The sequence below is a fragment of the Dermacentor silvarum genome, chromosome 8 (assembly GCF_013339745.2).
Source record: "Dermacentor silvarum isolate Dsil-2018 chromosome 8, BIME_Dsil_1.4, whole genome shotgun sequence".
NCBI lineage: Eukaryota > Metazoa > Arthropoda > Arachnida > Ixodida > Ixodidae > Dermacentor > Dermacentor silvarum.
The window spans coordinates 32,407,700-32,427,053 of NC_051161.1; the positions used below are offsets into that span (position 1 = coordinate 32,407,700).

The following is a 19,354-nucleotide window of genomic DNA, read 5'->3' on the forward strand; positions in this document are numbered from 1 at the left end:
CCACTAAAAGTAAAATAGTTAAAATAAGGCACGAACCTCACCACAAATGCCCGGCGAGGAGGCGCGCAACAAGAGTTTTGAAATGGCTACTGGACGGGCTTAATGACGACGTACACGTAGCCAGGCGTAGCCAGCAAAAATACAATTATAAATTTACCACCTATAAAACAATACTTTACGAAAACAATATGACAGTTTAATATTGAAGTCAAACTGCAAGCATTTTGATTTTTGTGCGTTGCTAGTAACATTTATTGGCGTTAAAGTTGACGTTGTGTCAAGTCAGAGCCTTCGAGATTGCACTTTACGCTGCTGTTGATTTCTAATCTCGGAGGCTAAAATGACGTGGAGCTGACGTCGAAGTTGATAGGTTCGTAGTGCGGTCGCGAAGCGGCGCTAGCGTTGCCACTCCTGGCAGCCTGGCAGGAAGGCGTGTCACGAGCGCTGCGGGAAAAGCAAAATATCAGCAGTTCGCCAGCAACACCGCCGCAAATGCAATGCATCTCTCTGCTCCTGCGCTCGGCTTGCAGCGCGCGCTCCCTCCCGCTATCTCTTCCCTCCGTCGCTGCATCTCTCTCCCCACACCTCGATAAAGAGTTGCGCTCCTGCCTGGCGCTCGGCAGCTGCGAGTGAACCGTTGGAGAGTCAGCATCGAGAGAGCGCGTACTGATTTTGCAGGGCTTTCCCCGTACTCTGGAAAACGCTAACCCCGAGGGGAGACAACATAGGCGTCCCCAGTCAGCTGTGTTTCCATAACAAGGCAAAGGACAACACGACGCGATCGCTGAGAGGCGCATTGCCTGACACAGCAGTGCACTGGATACTAGTGATCAGCAGCGTGCTACAGCATCCTCGCGACGAGTCGCCATGCCCCAGCAACAGCAGCACAGCCCAGACGTGGTGGTGCGGTACGGATTGGGCTCCTTCGTGCCCGCTAGCGACCTGCGCCCCAAGCCGGGCGATCTGATCGAGATCGACCGTACACTGTACGCTCACTGGGCGCTCTACGTCGGCAACGGTGAGGTCGTGCACGTGGTGGGCCGCAACGAAGAGGACATCCCCACGGACTTTGCGTACGTGCACCTGAGCAAGCTGACCGACGTTGCCGGCTATAGCGGGGTGCGCGTCAACAACAAGGAAGTGCGCGCCAAGGAGCGCTGCCTGGTGCCTTCGACGGCGGCCGAAACGCTGGAGCGGGCCTACGCCATGCTCGACCGGGAAGTGGAGTTCAACTTCCTCACCCGGAACGGGGAGTACTACGCAACGCAGTGGAAGTTCGGCATCGGATGGAGCGACCAGGTGAGGCCACCTCTGCTGTTGCCGTGCGCGCGTCGTCGTCGAGGGCTGACCGCGTTTTCGCCCTCCGCCGTCCCGCTTCCTGCGTCCCCTCGGTCACCGGGCTAAACTCGTTTTGCTTCTCCGCAACGGCCCCGCCGCTGCGGCAAAGCGATTTCGACACGAGGCCGTATGCAAAATGTGCACGGACCGCTAATAAATTACGCGCGATCGTGTATGCTAAAACGCATTCTCTGCCACTTTCAACGAACGATTCCGTGCAAGCGAAAGGTTCGCCCAGACCAGGTCGTGGCCCGGACTGTGTTGCAGTGCGACCGTGCGCTGCTTGGCAAAACTCCTGTAAAGCTGGCTTTTGATCAGAACGCATGTGCCTACTGTACTGGAAGCGATACTGTAATGACCGCATTTTAGGCATGACCAACCAAATCGAAAAATCGTGCAGCACATGAAGCAAGTGAGCCTGTAGCATTTCGCATTTTAGTGTGCCGTGCAAAGAAAGCCGGAGCATGCATTCCGAGAGTTTGGAGCAATTTACAGAATAGTCACTTAAACCCCGCCGCTGTAGCGACATTCGGGTCACAGCAGGGTTAGGAACGACTGAGTGTGTGTGTGCAGCGCCGTCCCCTACCTTTCAAGCCCCGCGGCTGAATAAGGGGGACAAGCGCAGGCCGCGAGGCGAGACCGTTCGCTAACCTCGCCGCCCTCTTCTCCTCCTTCCCTGACGCGCAGGCCACCGTGACGCTGAGCGTGATGAAGCCTTTGGCGAAGAACCTCCAAGTGGGGCACACGACCTTCCTGGCGGGACTGCAGGCCGTCTTCGGAACGCCCACCACGGCGGCCATCGCCAGGATAGCGCCAAGCTCGCCGAGGACGCCGCAGAAGAACGCCCCGACGAGCGTCGCCTAAAGCTGGCTGTGACATCGAAGCAGCGTACGCGAGGACTTGGCTGCTTCGCTTCTTCAAACTGCGCGCCGCGTACGGACGGTTATTACTCGCCTGCGCGGTGTGGACGACGCGTAGAGACTGTGTGTACAAAGTCAAGCCGGGTTGTTAGTATACCTCGAAGAACCGTTGTTGGACGAAGGGTCTTCGCGTAGAGAGAGAGAGATGCCGCGTCCCGGTACGATCTCAGCGGGGTGTTTGTTTTCCGCCACCGATGGTCTGTGGACGCGGATGCCTTCCCACGAAGGCATAAGCGAGGAGTATGTATGTATTGTCGAGAACGGCAAACGACCACCTATCTTGTATGTGTCGCCCTGTTGGCGACGGTTGTTGGCAGTCAGATTTGTGATGCAGGGTACGCGAAGTTGAACGAACAAGTGTGACATTTTTTTTTTTACAATATTTTTTCTACCGTTCCTTTTTGGAAAAGTAAACTTTGTACTTTTTTTTTTTTTTAGGTCACGTTTACTGCCCCGGCCAAATTACGCTGGCGTTCTCGCTTGAAGTGTAGTCCGGACCTTCAGACTTTGCACAAAGTTTCATATACATAGGCTTTAAGAAGTTTCGGCAGCTGTTTCAATTCCGCTCGTAAGTTATTCCGCTTGACACTGCCAGAGGCAGAAACTAGATGTGCGAGGTTAGGACGAGACCAAGAAAGACTTGAAGAGAGTTGTTGTCTTCCTAGTCATTACTTCCTTTGTGCAAAGCATGAAGTTTCCACCATTTTACGGTACCAAAATACATGGTCACCGTGCGTTGTTTTACAAGACTGTGACAAGTTTTTTTTTTTTTTTTGGTCTTACTTTTAATACTAGGAAAACTTTTTTTTTCTTACACAATTATTATATATGTATGTCTCAATATGTGTTGAGCATGGATAGAAAACCCGGTGAAAAAAAAAAAAATTCGACTCCGCGAGTGCTCTTGCTCAAGGAAGAAAGTGCATTGTTGCCAACTGCCTCGATTTAGTTTCTGCCATAGGCATTTCCATTTCTCATGTTCATGCGCGTCATTCGGTGGCATTCGTGACGCCGTTCCATCACTGTAAATATATCATGCTTGTTAGTGCTTGTACATAGTGTCACAATCATGTACTGTTTCTCGCAGTGTTTGTAAGTAGTTCGTACAGGTGGCCTTGTCACATTAGCCTCTTAACTCAAAGCTAACTTTAAAAAAAAGATTTAAATGAGCTCGCGGAGCTTGTATCTTCTTGCTCGTTGCATGTCTGTTTTGTTTCTTTAGGAGGATCAGCTGCAATCTTAGGCTTTACGAGTCGTGAAAGCAGAGAAGGCTTATCCAGTAAACAAATGTAATGCGCACACTTAATGAATGAGCTGGCATATCATAGCGGACGGCCACTGCCTACTGCGTCGCTTGCGTACGAAGGCGTCGCCAGAGAAACTTTTGGAGAGAGAAGAAATCCCGTCGTTTTACTGTAGCTTCCACGGAAGAGCCGGCATTTAAAGAAGATCACGTGATACCGCGCGATGATATTTTGTGCTGCCAGAACACAACTTCGCTCCCATATTTTTGTGCCAATGTGCCACGCGATCTCCGAAAGCGAAGTATAAGTGAAAGAGTTCAAAGTGAAAAGTGCGCTGAGGTTAGGATAGCAATATTTTTCAAGACCTTCTGACAGTTGTGGTCCAGCCACCTGTGATTGTTTTATTTATTTTCTCCTCCCCCCCCCCCCCTCCCTACCGGTTTTATTAATTTGCGCGCGCGCGCGCGCGCGCGGTCCTTTCTTGAGACGAGGCCCAAGAGGTTTAGGCAGCACGCGTTTGCTCGGCCAGCGTCGAGCAGATTCAGCGCCCTATGGAATATGTCGAAGTTTGCTACGAAGTGGGCTTTTGCAAAAAGCCTGTGGTGTCGAGTGATAAAAAAATAAATGTATGCACATTTTGCGTGTACGAGGTGCGCGTGATAAGTGCGACTGTTGTGATTCCCGACTGAAGAGTCGAGTTCAAGGTTTGTGTAGCGCGGGGTATGGTGTTGCAACTTCAGACCTTAACCAGGATGTTTTTTTTTTCTTTTTTTTTTAATGCCATGTATCGCTCAGCTGCTTGTTATGATAGATGTGTTATAGACAGGGGAAAGTCGATAGGTAGGGCGCGATGCTGTTTTCAAGCGCGTGTTCAACACGCGTGTCTTGTGATGCTCTTTCTGAGCAGAGCTTGTTTTGATGTTATACCAGTTGCAAAACAGTTCCACAGGATCCAACCTCCTATTGTGACCGCTTCGAAGAAGCTATAGCAGCCCTATACTTAGCAGTCAAGAAACTATGCCAGTATTTGATGTTAATCAAACCTTGACGACTTGGCATTCCAGCTATCCGTTCTATAAGTTATGTTTTCCAAATTTGGCAGACAAATTGGTTGATGGGAGTTTCATTTTATTTTTTAATCACGGGATCTGTGGCAGGTTTAGCAACTGGTAGAGCTATATAAAGAGCTTTGCTTTCTGAGGACCACGTTTTCTGCCCAATAACAACTGCGCCGCAGCTCGCGTGACTGCTGTCGTGGCGAGATGCAAAAACCAAAACTGTAGGAGACAAGGCTTCGGCAATTTCGCTATAACGAATTCCGTTTTTTTTTTCTTCTGTTTTGTTCCTGTGCTCTCATCCGTGACACCAGCACGGGCTGCGAGAACAACCTGTCCATTCTTTTCACACACCCCTCTTCGGCATGTACATATTCACTGCGCGCAATGTGATCATTACCGTCATCGTCATAATGTTCCACGCACCACCGCTTCATCCCCCTGTGTTTTTGTACATAGAACGCGAGCTTTGAGTTATTACATTGTTTCGGCGGGAAAAAGAAAAATGCGAATGAAAGAAACAATAAAGGAGCGTTACCAGAAACGTGTTGGTTGTTCTTATATGCAAAATCCTGCGCGCACACTTCGCCTCTCGACGAAGCAGCTGCTGCAGCGGGAAGAGTTCTTTGACCCACTGGGTGTGCCGAAGACATGCACCCTTTGTTCTGGATTGCCCTTCGACAGTTCAGAAATGCGCCTTCGGAGCGTGCAGTGTTTTTGTTTTTCTTGTACTTTTTTGTTTTTTAATTTTTAGTTTAGCGAGGCGAGTGGAATTTCTCGAGGTTTATAACCGCAACTCTTTTTCGGTGGCACTCGCAAGAGACAAGGCGTGAATCATGTGACTTTTGCGCCGTGGCCTTTGATCAGCGTATAGTCGCTTTGTGCGGATCGGTGAGTCGTCGTCGGCCCTATATATTGTAACGACGTGGGATCGACGAGGACGCGGAGCAGCACCAACAAAGACACCTTATCAGTCGTCAAGAAAACCAACAACGTCTTCTTCGTCTCCACGCTTAACCTAAAAGCCCGCGCTACTTCAACCTCGTCCCCACTGGCACATACCCGCGGCAATATATATATATATATATATATATATATATATATATATATATATATATATATATATATATATGTGTGTGTGTGTGTGTGTGTGTGTGTGTGTGTGTGTGTGTGTCGCAGTGAAAGTTTTTAATGTAACGCACTCACATTAATCCTTGCATATATATTATGTACGATACACGTTGTCTATAGCCGCCTCGTACCTGAATACCCCTGAGAGACGTGTCTACTTGCTTTTCTAGTAGGTTCTTATTACGGACTCGTATGTTACGAATACCTTGGTTAAATACTGAAGGCAGCAGCTCCGTGCAAGTCGAAAAAGTAGCACGTCCGGTTTGCTACCCTACACGGGGAAATGGGTTAAGTTAAGGGGAGTTTCCTACAAAAATCACTAGAGTAGCTATGGGTCTAGTGTCTACGGGAGCTTCAAGTACCGTCCTTTTGACTTCAAACGGCTTCGTAGCTTTGCAGAAGTGGCCATCTTCAGCAACTTTACAAATGCCACAATTATCAATGATTATGCATGTGCGCAGATGCCTTTTACCTTCGTAAGTTTAGAAAGGTATCATTGCTTGGAAACTTAGAAAGAGATGACAATGATCATGATTTATTGGCATCCCCTTCGAAACGGGGCGGGGACGAATAGTCACCTAGCCTGGTTGAGCTAGTCAGGTAATCTATACATGCTTATCAGTTTAGCGTCTTGCCTTTAATTTTTTTTCTCTCGTCCTTAAAACCTCTATATCTACCTTGTACCGGCTACCTATGCATGTAACGGACCCGGTCCAATCAGTATCTTTACTCTAGACGTCCCTTGCTTATCTCGACTGCTGACTGGTTAATGCTTTTATCTGTTTTTAATCCCAGCGTTTCTGGAAGGTGGACGTCACCTATACTGGCCTCGGTAGGGGGGAAAACATTTCCATAGTAGCCGAACAATCTTAAAACAGTTGGGTGCCGAGCTGTAGGTGCACTCTAAAACAAATTAATGGAGAGCCGTCGGTCACGCTGCTTCCATGATGACTACGTTCTTGAAACCTGACGGCGTCATTGTTAAAGTTAATATCTCCGTTTAGAATATGCAGTTTATTTGCACTTTTTCGTACAATGTATTCAATCGATGCATTTAATTTATGGGTCCTTCCCCCCTCTCTTTCTAGTTCCTTATCTTTAACGCCGTATAGCCTTCTACGTGGTCAGTCTGTGTTCTTGTGTCCGAACCTGGCAAACCCTCCTCACCACACGTTCTATCCATGGTTTTCAAGGCTGCAGTGACGCCAAGAAGTTATAAAAAGAAACTGCATTTGTACGAAAAGCGCAAATTATGAAACACTGCGAAGGGATGGAAACAAAGGTGGCAGAAAGATTATCTGACTATCGACACGTATATATCGTTCCCTTGGTACAGAACTATCCGGGGCCGAATTCACGAAGCTTATCGTTCGCAAGTGCTTTTTTTGCCATGGGGTTGCCACCTTCGCTAACAGTATGTCCAGCATTAGGATTAGTGGAGATCTTCTCTTACGAACCAGCGTAAGAGCTTTTTGTGAATGCGGGCCCTGTTGTTTTTCAAGGAAGAAAGAGAGACCAGCTTTATTTACAAACGGCTCTTTGTCCGAGCTGTGTCGCAGCTGGCCTTGCGCACTCTATCGCGTGTTCCGTTCCCACTTTGTGGTGAGACGATTGATCATTTCTTCCTAACATAAAAATAATAATAATAAAATATTTTAGAAGCGCATTTCTGTGAAATGTGGGCTAAACTTTTTCCGTTCCCGAGTTTCTTTCTCCGGGAGCCTCCTCTCTTGTACACTGTCGTATAAAGATGCTGCTCTGCTGAACCTTTTTTTTTTTTTTTTTTTCAGTCTTCTCTCTCAGCGGAGTACCGGGCAATATGACATTTACCTCAGGTCTACCTCTCTGCTGTTTGTTGAATAAATTCCCTCTCTCTCGTGATCAGACAATTTATGTTTGCTTCAAGTCAGCTCCTTCGCTAAATGCTTAGTTCGATGATTAGTTCAATCTGTTATTTTCCCTTTACTTCGAAAGTTCGATTACATTAATTACCCCCAACCTACCATTTCTTTTTCTTCTCTCTCTCTCTCTCTGTCTATATATATATATATATATATATATATATATATATATATATATTCAATAGTTACTTTGCTTCCTGTACAGTACTAAATGTTTTCTAATTCTATCCGTTTTCTTTTTTTGTAAATTTCCACAGCTGTCGTGCGGCATTATTGGGAGGAAATTAAATTAAACCAGGAGAGCGTTTCTTAACTGGGAGACAGGGGAAAGGCTAGCCAAGGGAATACGTTCACCAGTTCTCTGGGAGGAGGAGCGAAGCCTCGAGCCCCGGGTACGAGCTCTGCGCCTGTTATCGTACTGAGTGACCACTGCTTTCTCTTGACCGCAGAGATAAGAAAGCTTAGTCGAGCCGAAAGAAGGACTCCGCACTAGGCGCAGAGGGAGAGTTGTCAGACTACATGGCTCAGAGATACGAGACCTATATCGCGCCAGGCTGATGCAACCTCGACTGGACGAGGCAACCTTCACCGCATTGGGGAGTAGACGAAGGCGATGATATATTTACAACAAAACTTTTTTTTTTGAATAAGTAAAGGCTGGAAATATATCTTGGCCAATTCCTTAGAGTGGTATGTGCCACAAAATCCAACGATCTACATCTACAATATATTTATAATTTCATTTCTGGGGTCTCTTTGCCAGAGTTTATCCAAAGTCTCTCGTTTAACAGTGGACATTACCGGCCTTTAATAGGGTCCCCCTGGTTAGTCTCGTCAGGGTATTCGGACTCGCCACCACTGGGAACGGAAGCGTTGGGGCTGTCTCACGTCTGAAAGGCAGTTAATTTGTTCGCGCAGAGGAAACTCATCAGGCAGGCCGGTTTCAGGAAGCAGTCTGGTAGCCTCGCTATAAGCCGAGCCTGTTGTCCTGTAGGCCGATCATAACAAAGGCGACTCTTAACAGACAATCGCCCTTCAGAGACAGACGCGCACATCAGACCACCACGAACACCAGGCTACTGGTTAGAGAAGGTTAGAGAAGGTTTACACGCACAAGAAAAGGCACAAGAAAAACAGTAACGTGGTGGGGTATAGGGATCTTTTAGAGAAGAAAGTAAACAGACTCGGAAGGAATAGTGCTGTATCCGAGTGCCTCCGCTTAAATATCAAGAGTCTATCTGACAGAGCCCGCATCAAGCGTGCATAACAGATGTTGCGATCTACACGGCAAGTGTCTGTAAACGTCTACGCTGTTCGTAACTGTCGCGAAGCTCTCGAACCTCACCAGATTCTCGCTTCGTCTCACTCGTCGTTATACGTCACCGACTAAACCTTCCTTGGTTTATGGCTCCACTCCGCTGTGCTGAGTGTGTGTGAGAGAGAAAAGCGAGCAGAGCAAAGGCAGATAGGACAACCAGACGAGCGTCCGGTATTTTGTTTATTTATTTTTATTTATAACATACTGCAGGCTCCAGTAAGGGCCCAAGCAGGGGGGGGGGGGGGGGGGGGGTAGCATACAAAATGAAAAGATGCATAAATACAAAAGGCAAATGTACAATAAGATTGAACAACAATACAAGTCAACACGGAGATGTAAACACAGATGTTATACCCTACACTAAGGGCGCAAGGGAAAGGGAGAATAGAAAGAGAAAACGAGGGAGAGAGGGAGGGAACTCAGCGTGAAGGCGGGAGGATCTACGTCGAATGAAAATGCGATACATCTTGCAAAACGCTAGCTGAGACGAATTGTTAATTAAAAACGTTTTCTGCACGTGAATCACAAGCCTCTCATTCAGTGAATGACACATTAAAACAGTTAAATTTTTATGCTCACGCCTTTGCTTCGCGTCACAATAGTGTCACTCTTGGAGGGCATGGAGTCTACGAGCCGTGCCCTGTCGTTCGAGGATGAGTTCGACAATTAGCGGACGACTTTTTGACGCGGCGGGAACGCAGCGCAGGAACACATTCGTCGTCATCATCATCATCAGCCTATATTTATGTCCACTGCAGGACGAAGGCCTCTCCCTGTGATCTCCAATTACCTGTCTTGCGCTAGCTGATTCCAACTTGCGCCTGAAAATTTCTCAACTTCATCACTCCACCTAGTTTTCTGCCGTCCTCGACTGCGCATTCCTTCTGTTGGTGCCCATATTGCAAATGGAACACATTATAGTGAAACATATTGAATTTCATCTATAGGCACTATAGACACGTCTACTCGCGCTGCCAATCGGTTGACACCATGTCGTGCTTCAAAATGACGCCACATTATTACGAAGCAAAGCGTAGAAAAAGAAGAGGGGCCGAATTCATGAAGTTTGTCGTTAATAAGTGTTGTTTGACATAGGCTGGCCGCATTTGCCAATGACACGTTCGCTGTCTCTCTCTCTCTCTCTCTGGCGTAAGAAGCTCCCACCATCACCCATTCTCTTGATACCGCCCTGGATTCCCCTCTGTGGGCAGTTGCGATGAGTTCTATATCACTTTACCATCTTGTAGAAGTGAAGGCCCCTTAGTAACGTAGGTGAGCCCTGTACAAAGCGTAATACACGAGATACTTTACACCAGCTTTCCATTTCCAAGCGACATATTTACATTCCCACGTCTGCACACTCGACAAGCAGCTGATGGTAACGTAAATATTCCCAGTTGTAATGTGTCCGGAGTGCATAAGCCTGTAATTCTGTGCCCATCGAAATAAAATTTACCACGAACTTTGAGCTTGCTTGCAAACGTTTTCATCTCTAGAATCAAATTTTATCATTTCTTCACGATCATTGTTGAATCTCTTGATTTATTGTCTGTCGTTAAACGAATATCTATTGCTTTCTTAGAAATGCAAATTTTTAATGGACCTGTGCCTGATCTGCAGTGACCCTTCTTGTATAGTGGACCAGATGCTTGACGGACAGGCTCTTGGTCCCGATATTTTTGTACGAGCTTCGGTTTTTTACCTAGCGCAATAACGAATTGATTGATTGATTGATTGATTGATTGATTGATATGGACGAACGGACTTCCATGCGACGGGCGGACGGATGGATGGTGCAAATGTGTAATGCAGTGGTGGCACAACAAAGGCTGCGTAAATGGACCCTCCCGAAGAGACACGGCTTCCAGTGAGAGATACATAAAGCACTGAGGGCTGTGGCTATACATACATCTCGAAAGGAGGACACGCGCGCCAAAGAGTCGAAGTGTGCGTACGGACGAGGGGGGCCGGCGGAGGTAAAAAAAAAAAAAAGAACGAGCCTGCTTCTTCCCATGAATACCAAATTGTGTGCCTCCCGAACGACGGGCGCCTCGTTGGTACAGCGGCTTTCGAAGCCGAGCGCATCGGACCAAGGCCGAGCTGCGCTGGGCGGCGGCACAGCTAGGACTGGGACGACGTCGGCTGCTGCCGTGCGCGCCCGCCGCATGCAGCAGCAGCCGGCGAGCGAGCGAGCGCTGGCGGGAAGTTCAGGCTGGCTCTCCCGCCCGACGCTCGCCGACCTTGGGGAAAAAAAAAAAAAAAAAAAAAAACGCTGCCGTCGTCAAACAGCGCGCCTTTTTAGTGGTAGCCCTGGCCGCACTGCGCGCCTGCCTCCTCTGTTTGTTTTTTCCATCCTCGCACGAAGCCCGCCCGACCGCTCGTTTCTGTCGAAGCCGCTTGCCGCCTTTTTTTTTTCTTTTTTTTTTGCCCTTGCCTTTCTTTCCTTCTATCTGTGCTTCTGCGTGTTCGTTTGTTGGGCGTGTCGTGTATGTGGCTCGTGGGGCTATTACGAACCGTGGCCCGCACGACATACGCACCGCGCGCACGTGCGGAGCTGACTTCGCCTCCAAGACATGCTACGCAGCATATCAAAACTATGGACCTCGCCATTTCGAGACCTCCTCTCCAAGTGACGTGTACAGCATCCGAGCACACAACAGCGACATTTCAGTTATAGTTTATGAACTGATCGAGGCGCCATCTGTCCGTTTCGTAAGCGTTCATTCGCTATTCTCTTATTCTGTCCCACAATGCGCTTTCGCTTTCAAGTATGCCCTTTTTGCTTTTGCACTTTTCTAGAGGGTGTACGAGGGCACTTGTTAGCAGGTTATCTCGTTATGGCTCGTTTAAGCTGAGCCAGGAATGCATTTCGTTTTGTATTTATCCCAAATATATTGACGGGGACGAGCAGCACAGGCAAGGAAAATAGCTTGCAATCATAACGCATCCGAATGAACCACTCATCACGCTACCGCAGGCAAAACGCAAAAATGCACATCGATTAGCGCAACACCGGGATCCCTCGAACGCACGTATTTTGCGTCCAACCAGCTATATTTTTTTTCCTCCCTCTGGAGCGGTTAACGAACTGCGATCGACATCACAAAGTGTACCTGCGTTCTCCAATACTCTCGATCGCATCGAACGAATTTTGTGAAATGAAACACGTAGCCGTGACCCAGAAAAACTGACGTACGATCCGGCACACTCTGTATTCGCTCTAAACCTTTGGTCTTCGCGAGTGCTATTTATAGCTCGTGCTGCAACTTCTCGCCTCTCAGCGCGCACGCTCACAGCATAGTGATGTTCTCGCACGCGTTACGAGGTTATAATGGGTGTCAAATAGGTGCAATGGACAGTGCAAACACGACAAATTCCCTCTTATCACCCTTAAGGGTGCAAAAGCTTTTACTGTGCCCTACGAAGGCGCCTGGAACATAGCTCCGCCGCAAACTTCTATGACCGCAACGCTGCGGACCGGTCTTGTAGCGGCAGCTATCACAGCAACGGCGCGAACAGGCGCGAGGCAGCAGCCGCTCGAAAAGGCGGCCGCACTGGAGAGCCTCGACGCCTTCCCCGCGCGCAGCTTCGCACGACGCGGTTAACGTCCGACGGACGGCCATGCATCGATCGGGGAGCCCGGTGATTCCCCGGGGAACGGACGCTCCGGGGTGTGACGCAATGCTCGTCGTCGCGCTTACAGAGCGAAGCGACGTCCGCGCAGGCACGACCGCCGTCCCAGCTGCGACGATTCGGGGGGAGACCTCAGCCGAGCTGCCCGCTTGCAGGGTAGGCCGCGGCAGTCAACTCTCGATCGCGCGCCGCGACAGACTCGCCTGATGTTTTTGGGAACGCTGCCAAACGAGGCTCGCGCCACTGGGCCTGCCTCGCATGCACGTTCCCTGCTGACTGCACAGAAAAAGCTCACTCGACGAGGCGCGCTGCTGCATGCAGTGACGATTGCGCAACTGCGTCTCGAGCACCGCTCACTCGCGCGCAGCTCCTCAAAGCTCTCATACCGCGCCCATGCACCGCCGGGTGAAGCTACAATATAGCGTAAAACCTACTACTACTACTAAGTGGTTCGTTGGGAAAGGGAAAGGTTGGCGCTATCTTCTGCAGCCCTTGAGGGAGCACGGCTCAGCGCCAACCTGGAATGAAGTCTCGCTTTCCTCCTTCCAATTCCTCTCGCCTGCGGCAGAGGCTGCGAATCCAAACGGAATCGGCCCTGCAGTAATACGAGGTTTCTTTTTTGCAGAATGGGTTCCCCTGTATATGCTGTATACGCGGCAGGCGGCTGTGGCGTTTGCCTCCGTGCGCCAGCTTGCGTCGATCACGCTCTTTCGCGGCAACGCGGTTAACGTGCGTGCCGTCTGCAGTCGTCGTTTCTGGCGTCGACATATGGTGGAGATACATGTAGAGCACGACGCAAAAGTTTCTCGTCAGAGGCCGAGCGATGACACGCGGGAGCACGCTGCACGTTGACGAAAAAAAAAAAAAATCTATGAACAAAAGCATGAACCAAAAGGCGGAAAGTTGGCAGAATGTTATAAAATGTATACCTTCATTTAGAATAGCGGCTTATTAGTCTGTTACACACAATCACTAACACTATATTCCAGTGTTACTATCATAAATAACAGACAATCGCTAAACACTATTCAAAAGTTACTATCTTAAATAACGCTCACGCGAGCCACACATCTCGTGTGAAGTGCAACTAACATTCTCCCATTGAAGACAGGAGTTGTCTGCCCGATTTACAGGCATCGACAGCTGATGAAGACTGTTTTACTTAACTATAAACAAATTTATTCGTTTTCCACAAAGTGTGGATGCTTTAGGAACCTCCACCGAGAGAACAGCCAGTAAGAAGTAAATTCAACAATTATCTGAAAGACGTTCGATACGACGATAACGGTGTAATTATTATCTCTTCAAATAGGCCTTCAGGTCACCTCTGTGCTTACGCACCTTTCTCCAGGCTCTTATGCGTGACAAATAACAGAAAAACTACGCCTTGCCGCAGCCACAAAACTTTTGCAACGACCCATGAAGCGACGTGCAACGTCTGTACTGCAAACATATAGGCGTATTGCTCGAGAGCATTGACCAAACAAGAGTAATAAACAATATAACATTTGGTAAGGGAAAAAGAAACAAACAAACAAGTGAATGCACAAACTGAAAGGGAGGAATTAGAAGGCCAGAAATAATCGGGCAGAGCATGCAGGATTACTATCCATAAGCTATAAAAGAAACAACAGATACATCTGCTCCTTTCGTACAGAGCGCCTACCCATTCTATAGATACACGTGTTCCCGACCAGTGACAGCTGGTTTTGTTAAGTCTCAGCGCATGCAGCTGCTCGCTACGGGTTGAAAACACGCCGTCGCCTCCGACAGCGCTGTCCAAGTTGAAGCACGGTTGCTGCAGTCAGGTTTGATGTGCTGGCAGCGCTGCCAAGGAGTGTCTCTGTTCGTGTCTCTATCTCGACATCCCTCACCCACTTCCCTTCTTATATATATATTTTTTCTTCCTTAACGCGATGCCGCGCGAGAAGGATAAACGAACGTAATGTAATTGCCTCGTTCCTCGCGCGAGGAAACGCTGTCTTTCAAGGACAACAAGTAAGAAACGACGCTAGAAAAAAAAAAAAAAAAAAGGATAGGGAGCTACTTCGGGGGCACAGGAGCGGTTCGTTCTTGCGAGATTTCATTTGCCAATCGCGCTGTGGCTGTGAGACGTGCACGGGCCTGCGAGTTTCCTTGCGAAAATGCAAAGCACCGCGGGGAAATATGAATGCGCGTTTATTCTTCTGGAGCTTAGACTATATGAAGCGAAAGAGGAAGGGAAGATAGAAAGCAAGACGAGAGCGAGAGAGAGAGAGAGCAGGGAAAACAAAAAAGAAACGCGAGAATCATTTGAATATCTCCCGTACCCTATATTTAAACTATGTAGGGATTCATCTGTGTTCCTAAAAAAAATAAAATTAAAATAAAACGAAAAATGCCATTGTGGTTGAAGGTCAGTTCTGTCTTTGAGTACAGACCGATATGCCTCTCCTTCATTACGAAAGACCCTCGCATAGTTGTAGGACAGGCACTTCGCATTCCTATAGGGCTTCGCTTCGCATTACAACAGAGGTTCTCATTGTGCCAGTGCATAGGCACCGACTAAAAAAAAAAAAAAAATGGAATCCCAGTCGTATGTTGAGAGTGCTGCGTTGCTTTTAACAAAACTCCCTTTATTCTCGCAAATTCTGCTAACCTGACTATTCAGTGGCCCCACCCACAGCTAAGGAGACGGTGTAGAATACCGCACGCAATGCGCGGGTTATTTTTGTAAAGTTTGTAAAGTCTGTAAAAAAAAAAAAAATCACGATATCACCTATAAGTGACCGTGGATGGTCTCCGCGCTTGGGTTCACGGTCACCATTTTATTCCACTCATCTCCTATATCGATCATGTACTCTGACCTGGATCCCTCATGTAGGAGTTGCGAGATCAACTTGGGCCTGAAGGCCAGTATTTGAATATTAAATAAGGGCGCCTTTACCCCCACCATCGGTATTGGCACGTCCAGTTCGCTACTCCGATTGTAGTCGCAAGCAAAGCTGTCTGAACATTATAGGACATATATATATATATATATATATATATATATATATATATATATATATATATATATATATATATATATATATATATATATATATATAGGCGGCTGAATTTCTTAATTTTTTTCCTCTTCTCTTTCCTCTTCTTCCTCTTCGCTTTATATGTGGTCTTTTACTGCCTTTGGCATTTATAGGCATTGCGTTATTATTATTATTTTCTTTTCAATACCGCCATTAGATAAACTAGAAGGACGCAATGCGTTAGGCTGTGCATGTACTGCATGGTAAGCGCGTGCTTCTCACAGCTGCTGGAAGCCGAGGCGAGGAGCCATTAATCGAAATGGCGCAATTCAAGCGAAAGCTGGGAGCGACGTACATTTCGGTGTTTAAGAGGTGTCAGCCGTAAAGATGACAGTAACTCCGCGAAGAAAAATGGCCGCTGCGACGCTTATGCGTATATACGAAGAAGGTTTACCAATGCCTCCTATACACGAAGGTACTTATAGGCCTCTTGGAAAAACCGGCGATATAAGAACATGAATGGAATCCGCTCATGCCTGCACGAGCACTTTTTTTTTTTGTTCTTTCCACTATGGGCCATCAAGAGATTTGTAGAGAAGGCGCATATCATGTTCCGCGTAACTTGAACACAGTTTGCGTACTGCTGCAGAACTTGTTTACAAGCAGCAGCGTGACAGTCAGTGTTTAGCGTATGTATTTCAGTGAGGAGTGGGAAAGTTTTTCCGTGGCCGGTTACTCTTACTGTATAGTTAAGCTGTACTTGTCGCTTTTCGCGAGTTGCTCTTAAAAGAACTCCATCACTCGATCGACGTGTTATTATTACTACTATTATTTTTCCCCCAATCCTGTAAACTGTTCCTTTTCATAACTGTCGTTTCTACTCGCATTTCACGTGTTTCTCTCTTGTACTTGTATTTATTTTATCGTAAGCCAGCATTTAGACTTTAGGGTTGTTCCTGGGCACGTTAAATAAGCACGATTTATTTATTTATTTATTTATTTATTTATTTATTTATTTATTTATTTATTTATTTATTTATTTATTTATTTATTTATTTATTTATTTATTTATTTATTTATTTATTTATTTATTTATTTATTTATCTTGTTACGAATTAAAAGCGCTGTGAATTTAGCTCCGGGTCTGTATTCACAACATTCTCAGGTTACAACTATTTTAAGAGCAGCTGTCAATTGATCGTGAACTTTAACATGTGCAGGTGCTTGGCCAATGACAAACAGTGTTTATGAAATGAAAGCATTGTGGCTGTATTCGCAAAGTTTTTCGTCTATAAGTGGTGTCGGCTTTCATAGGCCACCTTTGTTAAGAATATAGTATGTGCGACATCACGTTTGATTGGCATCTTCTTATGCGAAATGTTATTACTCTAGAACTGTTCGTAAGAGCAAGCCCCGCCAAACGTGAAATTGGAGATATTAGCGAAAGCTGTTGGCCAATGGCAAACAGTTCCTACGGACAAAAAAGAATAAGTTAATGAATGCGTACTTACTTTGTACGCTATATATAGAGCGGTTCAGGCTACAGCTTGCTATAGCAGCCACGATTTTTAGCAAAACTGGCAGGTCAATAACGAAACGAACGAAAATCACGCATGAAGCCGGATTCGCTGAACTTTCCGTTCACTTGAACTCTTTGCCGTTGACCGGTTCTGTGTCTGTTATAAGGATTGGCCGGCGCCTGTTTGTTTACGAAACGCTATGCCGTACTTTTATAAAAACCTATAGTAATTCGGACCCTCTATCGCGTGCGAAAATGGTTCGTGATCGGCCGCTGCCCTATTACCGGACCATCGATAAAGGCTTACGGTATGGCATACATATAAGGCGCCGCCACCGATTTTCTCATTCAGCGGCCAATCACGAGATAAAGGCGCTACCTGTCGCTCGCGACCACTGCAGCTGACCATTCAGGCGTCGACCGATCACAAATCGAACTGCAGGGCGGAGCCGGTCTCCCGTAATTTGAATGACGACTTTTTACGTCCCAGAGGTATGCACACGTGATCTACAGAAAGATGCCGCTTTGGGTTTTGCAAACTAATTTTGACTAGGTGGTGTTATTTAACTGCCACGGAAACACATGTCAACAGACAGGCGCGTTCTCGCATTTCGCCTTCATCTGGATGCGGGCGCATGTGCCGGGAATCACTCTTGCGACTCCGTGTGCAGCAGCAGTAACACTAATTCATAGCGTAGAAAGTCATAGTCGTCTGTGATAGTCGCGCTGTGATTTTCCCAACGATGCATACTTTTTTTTTACTGAAGCCAAGTAACATTATGTATGTCGCGTGCCCATAGTCTACCCCCTTCAGTCAGGACGTCCACATTTGTGGACGCGACCTATTTTTGCCATTTCTGGGCAGTATAGAAAGTAATAGAGCACAAACATCAATCAAGCTTAGGGTAAATTCGACATTCGGCTAACCTAAATTACTTCCATTTGACTTCTAAGCGATATGTATCGTTACAGAGTACCGCTTTGGCGAAGGCACTACCGTGTTTTAGGTAACGCTTGACGTGCGAAATGTTCGTTGCAACCTCGATTTTCTTTTTTTCTTGCTTTTTTGAAATGCTTGTGCATGTAATAACTTGTTACAAAAAACTTGTGCATGTAATTCGAGCGGGTGATTCAATCCTTCTTCTCCTTCTTCTTTTGAAGAAACGTAGTATGACTGACTTTACAAAATTCAAATATTTAATTACTTTGTAATTATGATGACTCATCATGAAATGCACAAAGAGTCATTCTACCACCCTGACTTGCTTTCAGTGGAGTCTCAAGTACTCTGGCATAAAATTAAGAATGTTTCACACATGTATATGACTGAAGGAGCTACAGCGGTTTGCTTCTTGGAATTACTGTATCCTCTGCGTAGTGTGTGGGCGTGACAGGTCAGGTCGGTTGTGTTGTGGCACGCAGATTCGGCACCGTCCTCGCGTGGCCCGGCGACCCAGTCTGCGAGCGAGGGGCTTATTTTGGGGGGGCGCGCGCGGTGTCCCGAACGAAGCTCGACGACGCTCGGGCATCGGCAGCAGAGGAGGCTCTCGTCGCTAGCGGGGCTCGTTCACTCGCCTCCGGCGAGCCAACTCGGAAATACTTTACGAGCCAAGACTGCAGGCGAGCCGCAGCTGCAGTCTAACCTGCTTATAGGCAGCGTGAGCGCGCCAAGCCAGCGTTTCCAACGGCGCGCGGCGCTGACGTGAGGGTCCGGGCGCTGGGTCTTGCGCAAGCCGTCGGCCGAAGAGAAGCGAAAGAGCACGATCTAGCAGAGCGTGATTTCTTTCAGATAGCTGCTGTTTTGTTGACGTTTAGTCTTTTTTTTTCTATTTGAAGAGAACCTCAATCTAAAATGCGCATCTCCACATCACGAAAATTGGCTGCACCGCGGGGGGATGAATGGAGTTTGACGATTGCACATTTCGAAAGTTCCATAACGGCGTCGCTATAGTTGCGTGTTGAGTATAACGTCACTGCTGCTGAATAAAGAAGTAAACATTTCGCTTCCGGCAACTTTCACGTGCTCGTATAAAGCGTTCGGTTCGCCGTGGCGTTGTTTCCTCGAGTTCAATCGCTTGTGTGATTCGGGGAGGCGTCGGCCAAACACCCGCTGGAATTCGCAGCTACTACAGGCGGAACGGTACAATCCGCACGCCGTCGACACCGATTCCAAGCCGCGAATAAACGCGAACGACTTATTCTAGACGAGGTGACGTTTATACGTGTCGTTATTGGATGACTTTAGTACTCCAAAGTTGAGCGCCGCCCAAGAAGGCTTAAACCTCCT

The 19,354-nt window shown here is 47.3% G+C and overlaps 2 protein-coding genes across 7 annotated transcripts in view; one reads left to right on the forward strand and one right to left on the reverse strand.

Annotated features, from left to right (window-relative positions):
- Positions 1 to 19,354, reverse strand: part of LOC119460977 (serrate RNA effector molecule homolog) — a 110,990-nt gene that overhangs the window by 59,103 nt on the left and 32,533 nt on the right. The window contains exon 1 of one of the 6 annotated variants that reach the window (XM_037722142.2): positions 37 to 100. The exons of the other annotated variants lie outside the window; for them this stretch is intronic. The gene's annotated coding sequence lies outside the window, so the exon portion shown is untranslated. Of the gene's footprint in view, positions 1 to 36; positions 101 to 19,354 lie in introns of those variants that run through there. 6 annotated transcript variants of the gene reach the window in all.
- Positions 535 to 5,101, forward strand: LOC119460979 (phospholipase A and acyltransferase 3). The gene is made up of 2 exons (XM_037722146.2): positions 535 to 1,299; positions 2,026 to 5,101. Exons 1-2 carry the CDS (start codon positions 868 to 870, stop codon positions 2,200 to 2,202), a joined length of 609 nt encoding a protein of 202 aa, XP_037578074.1. The 5' UTR covers positions 535 to 867; the 3' UTR covers positions 2,203 to 5,101.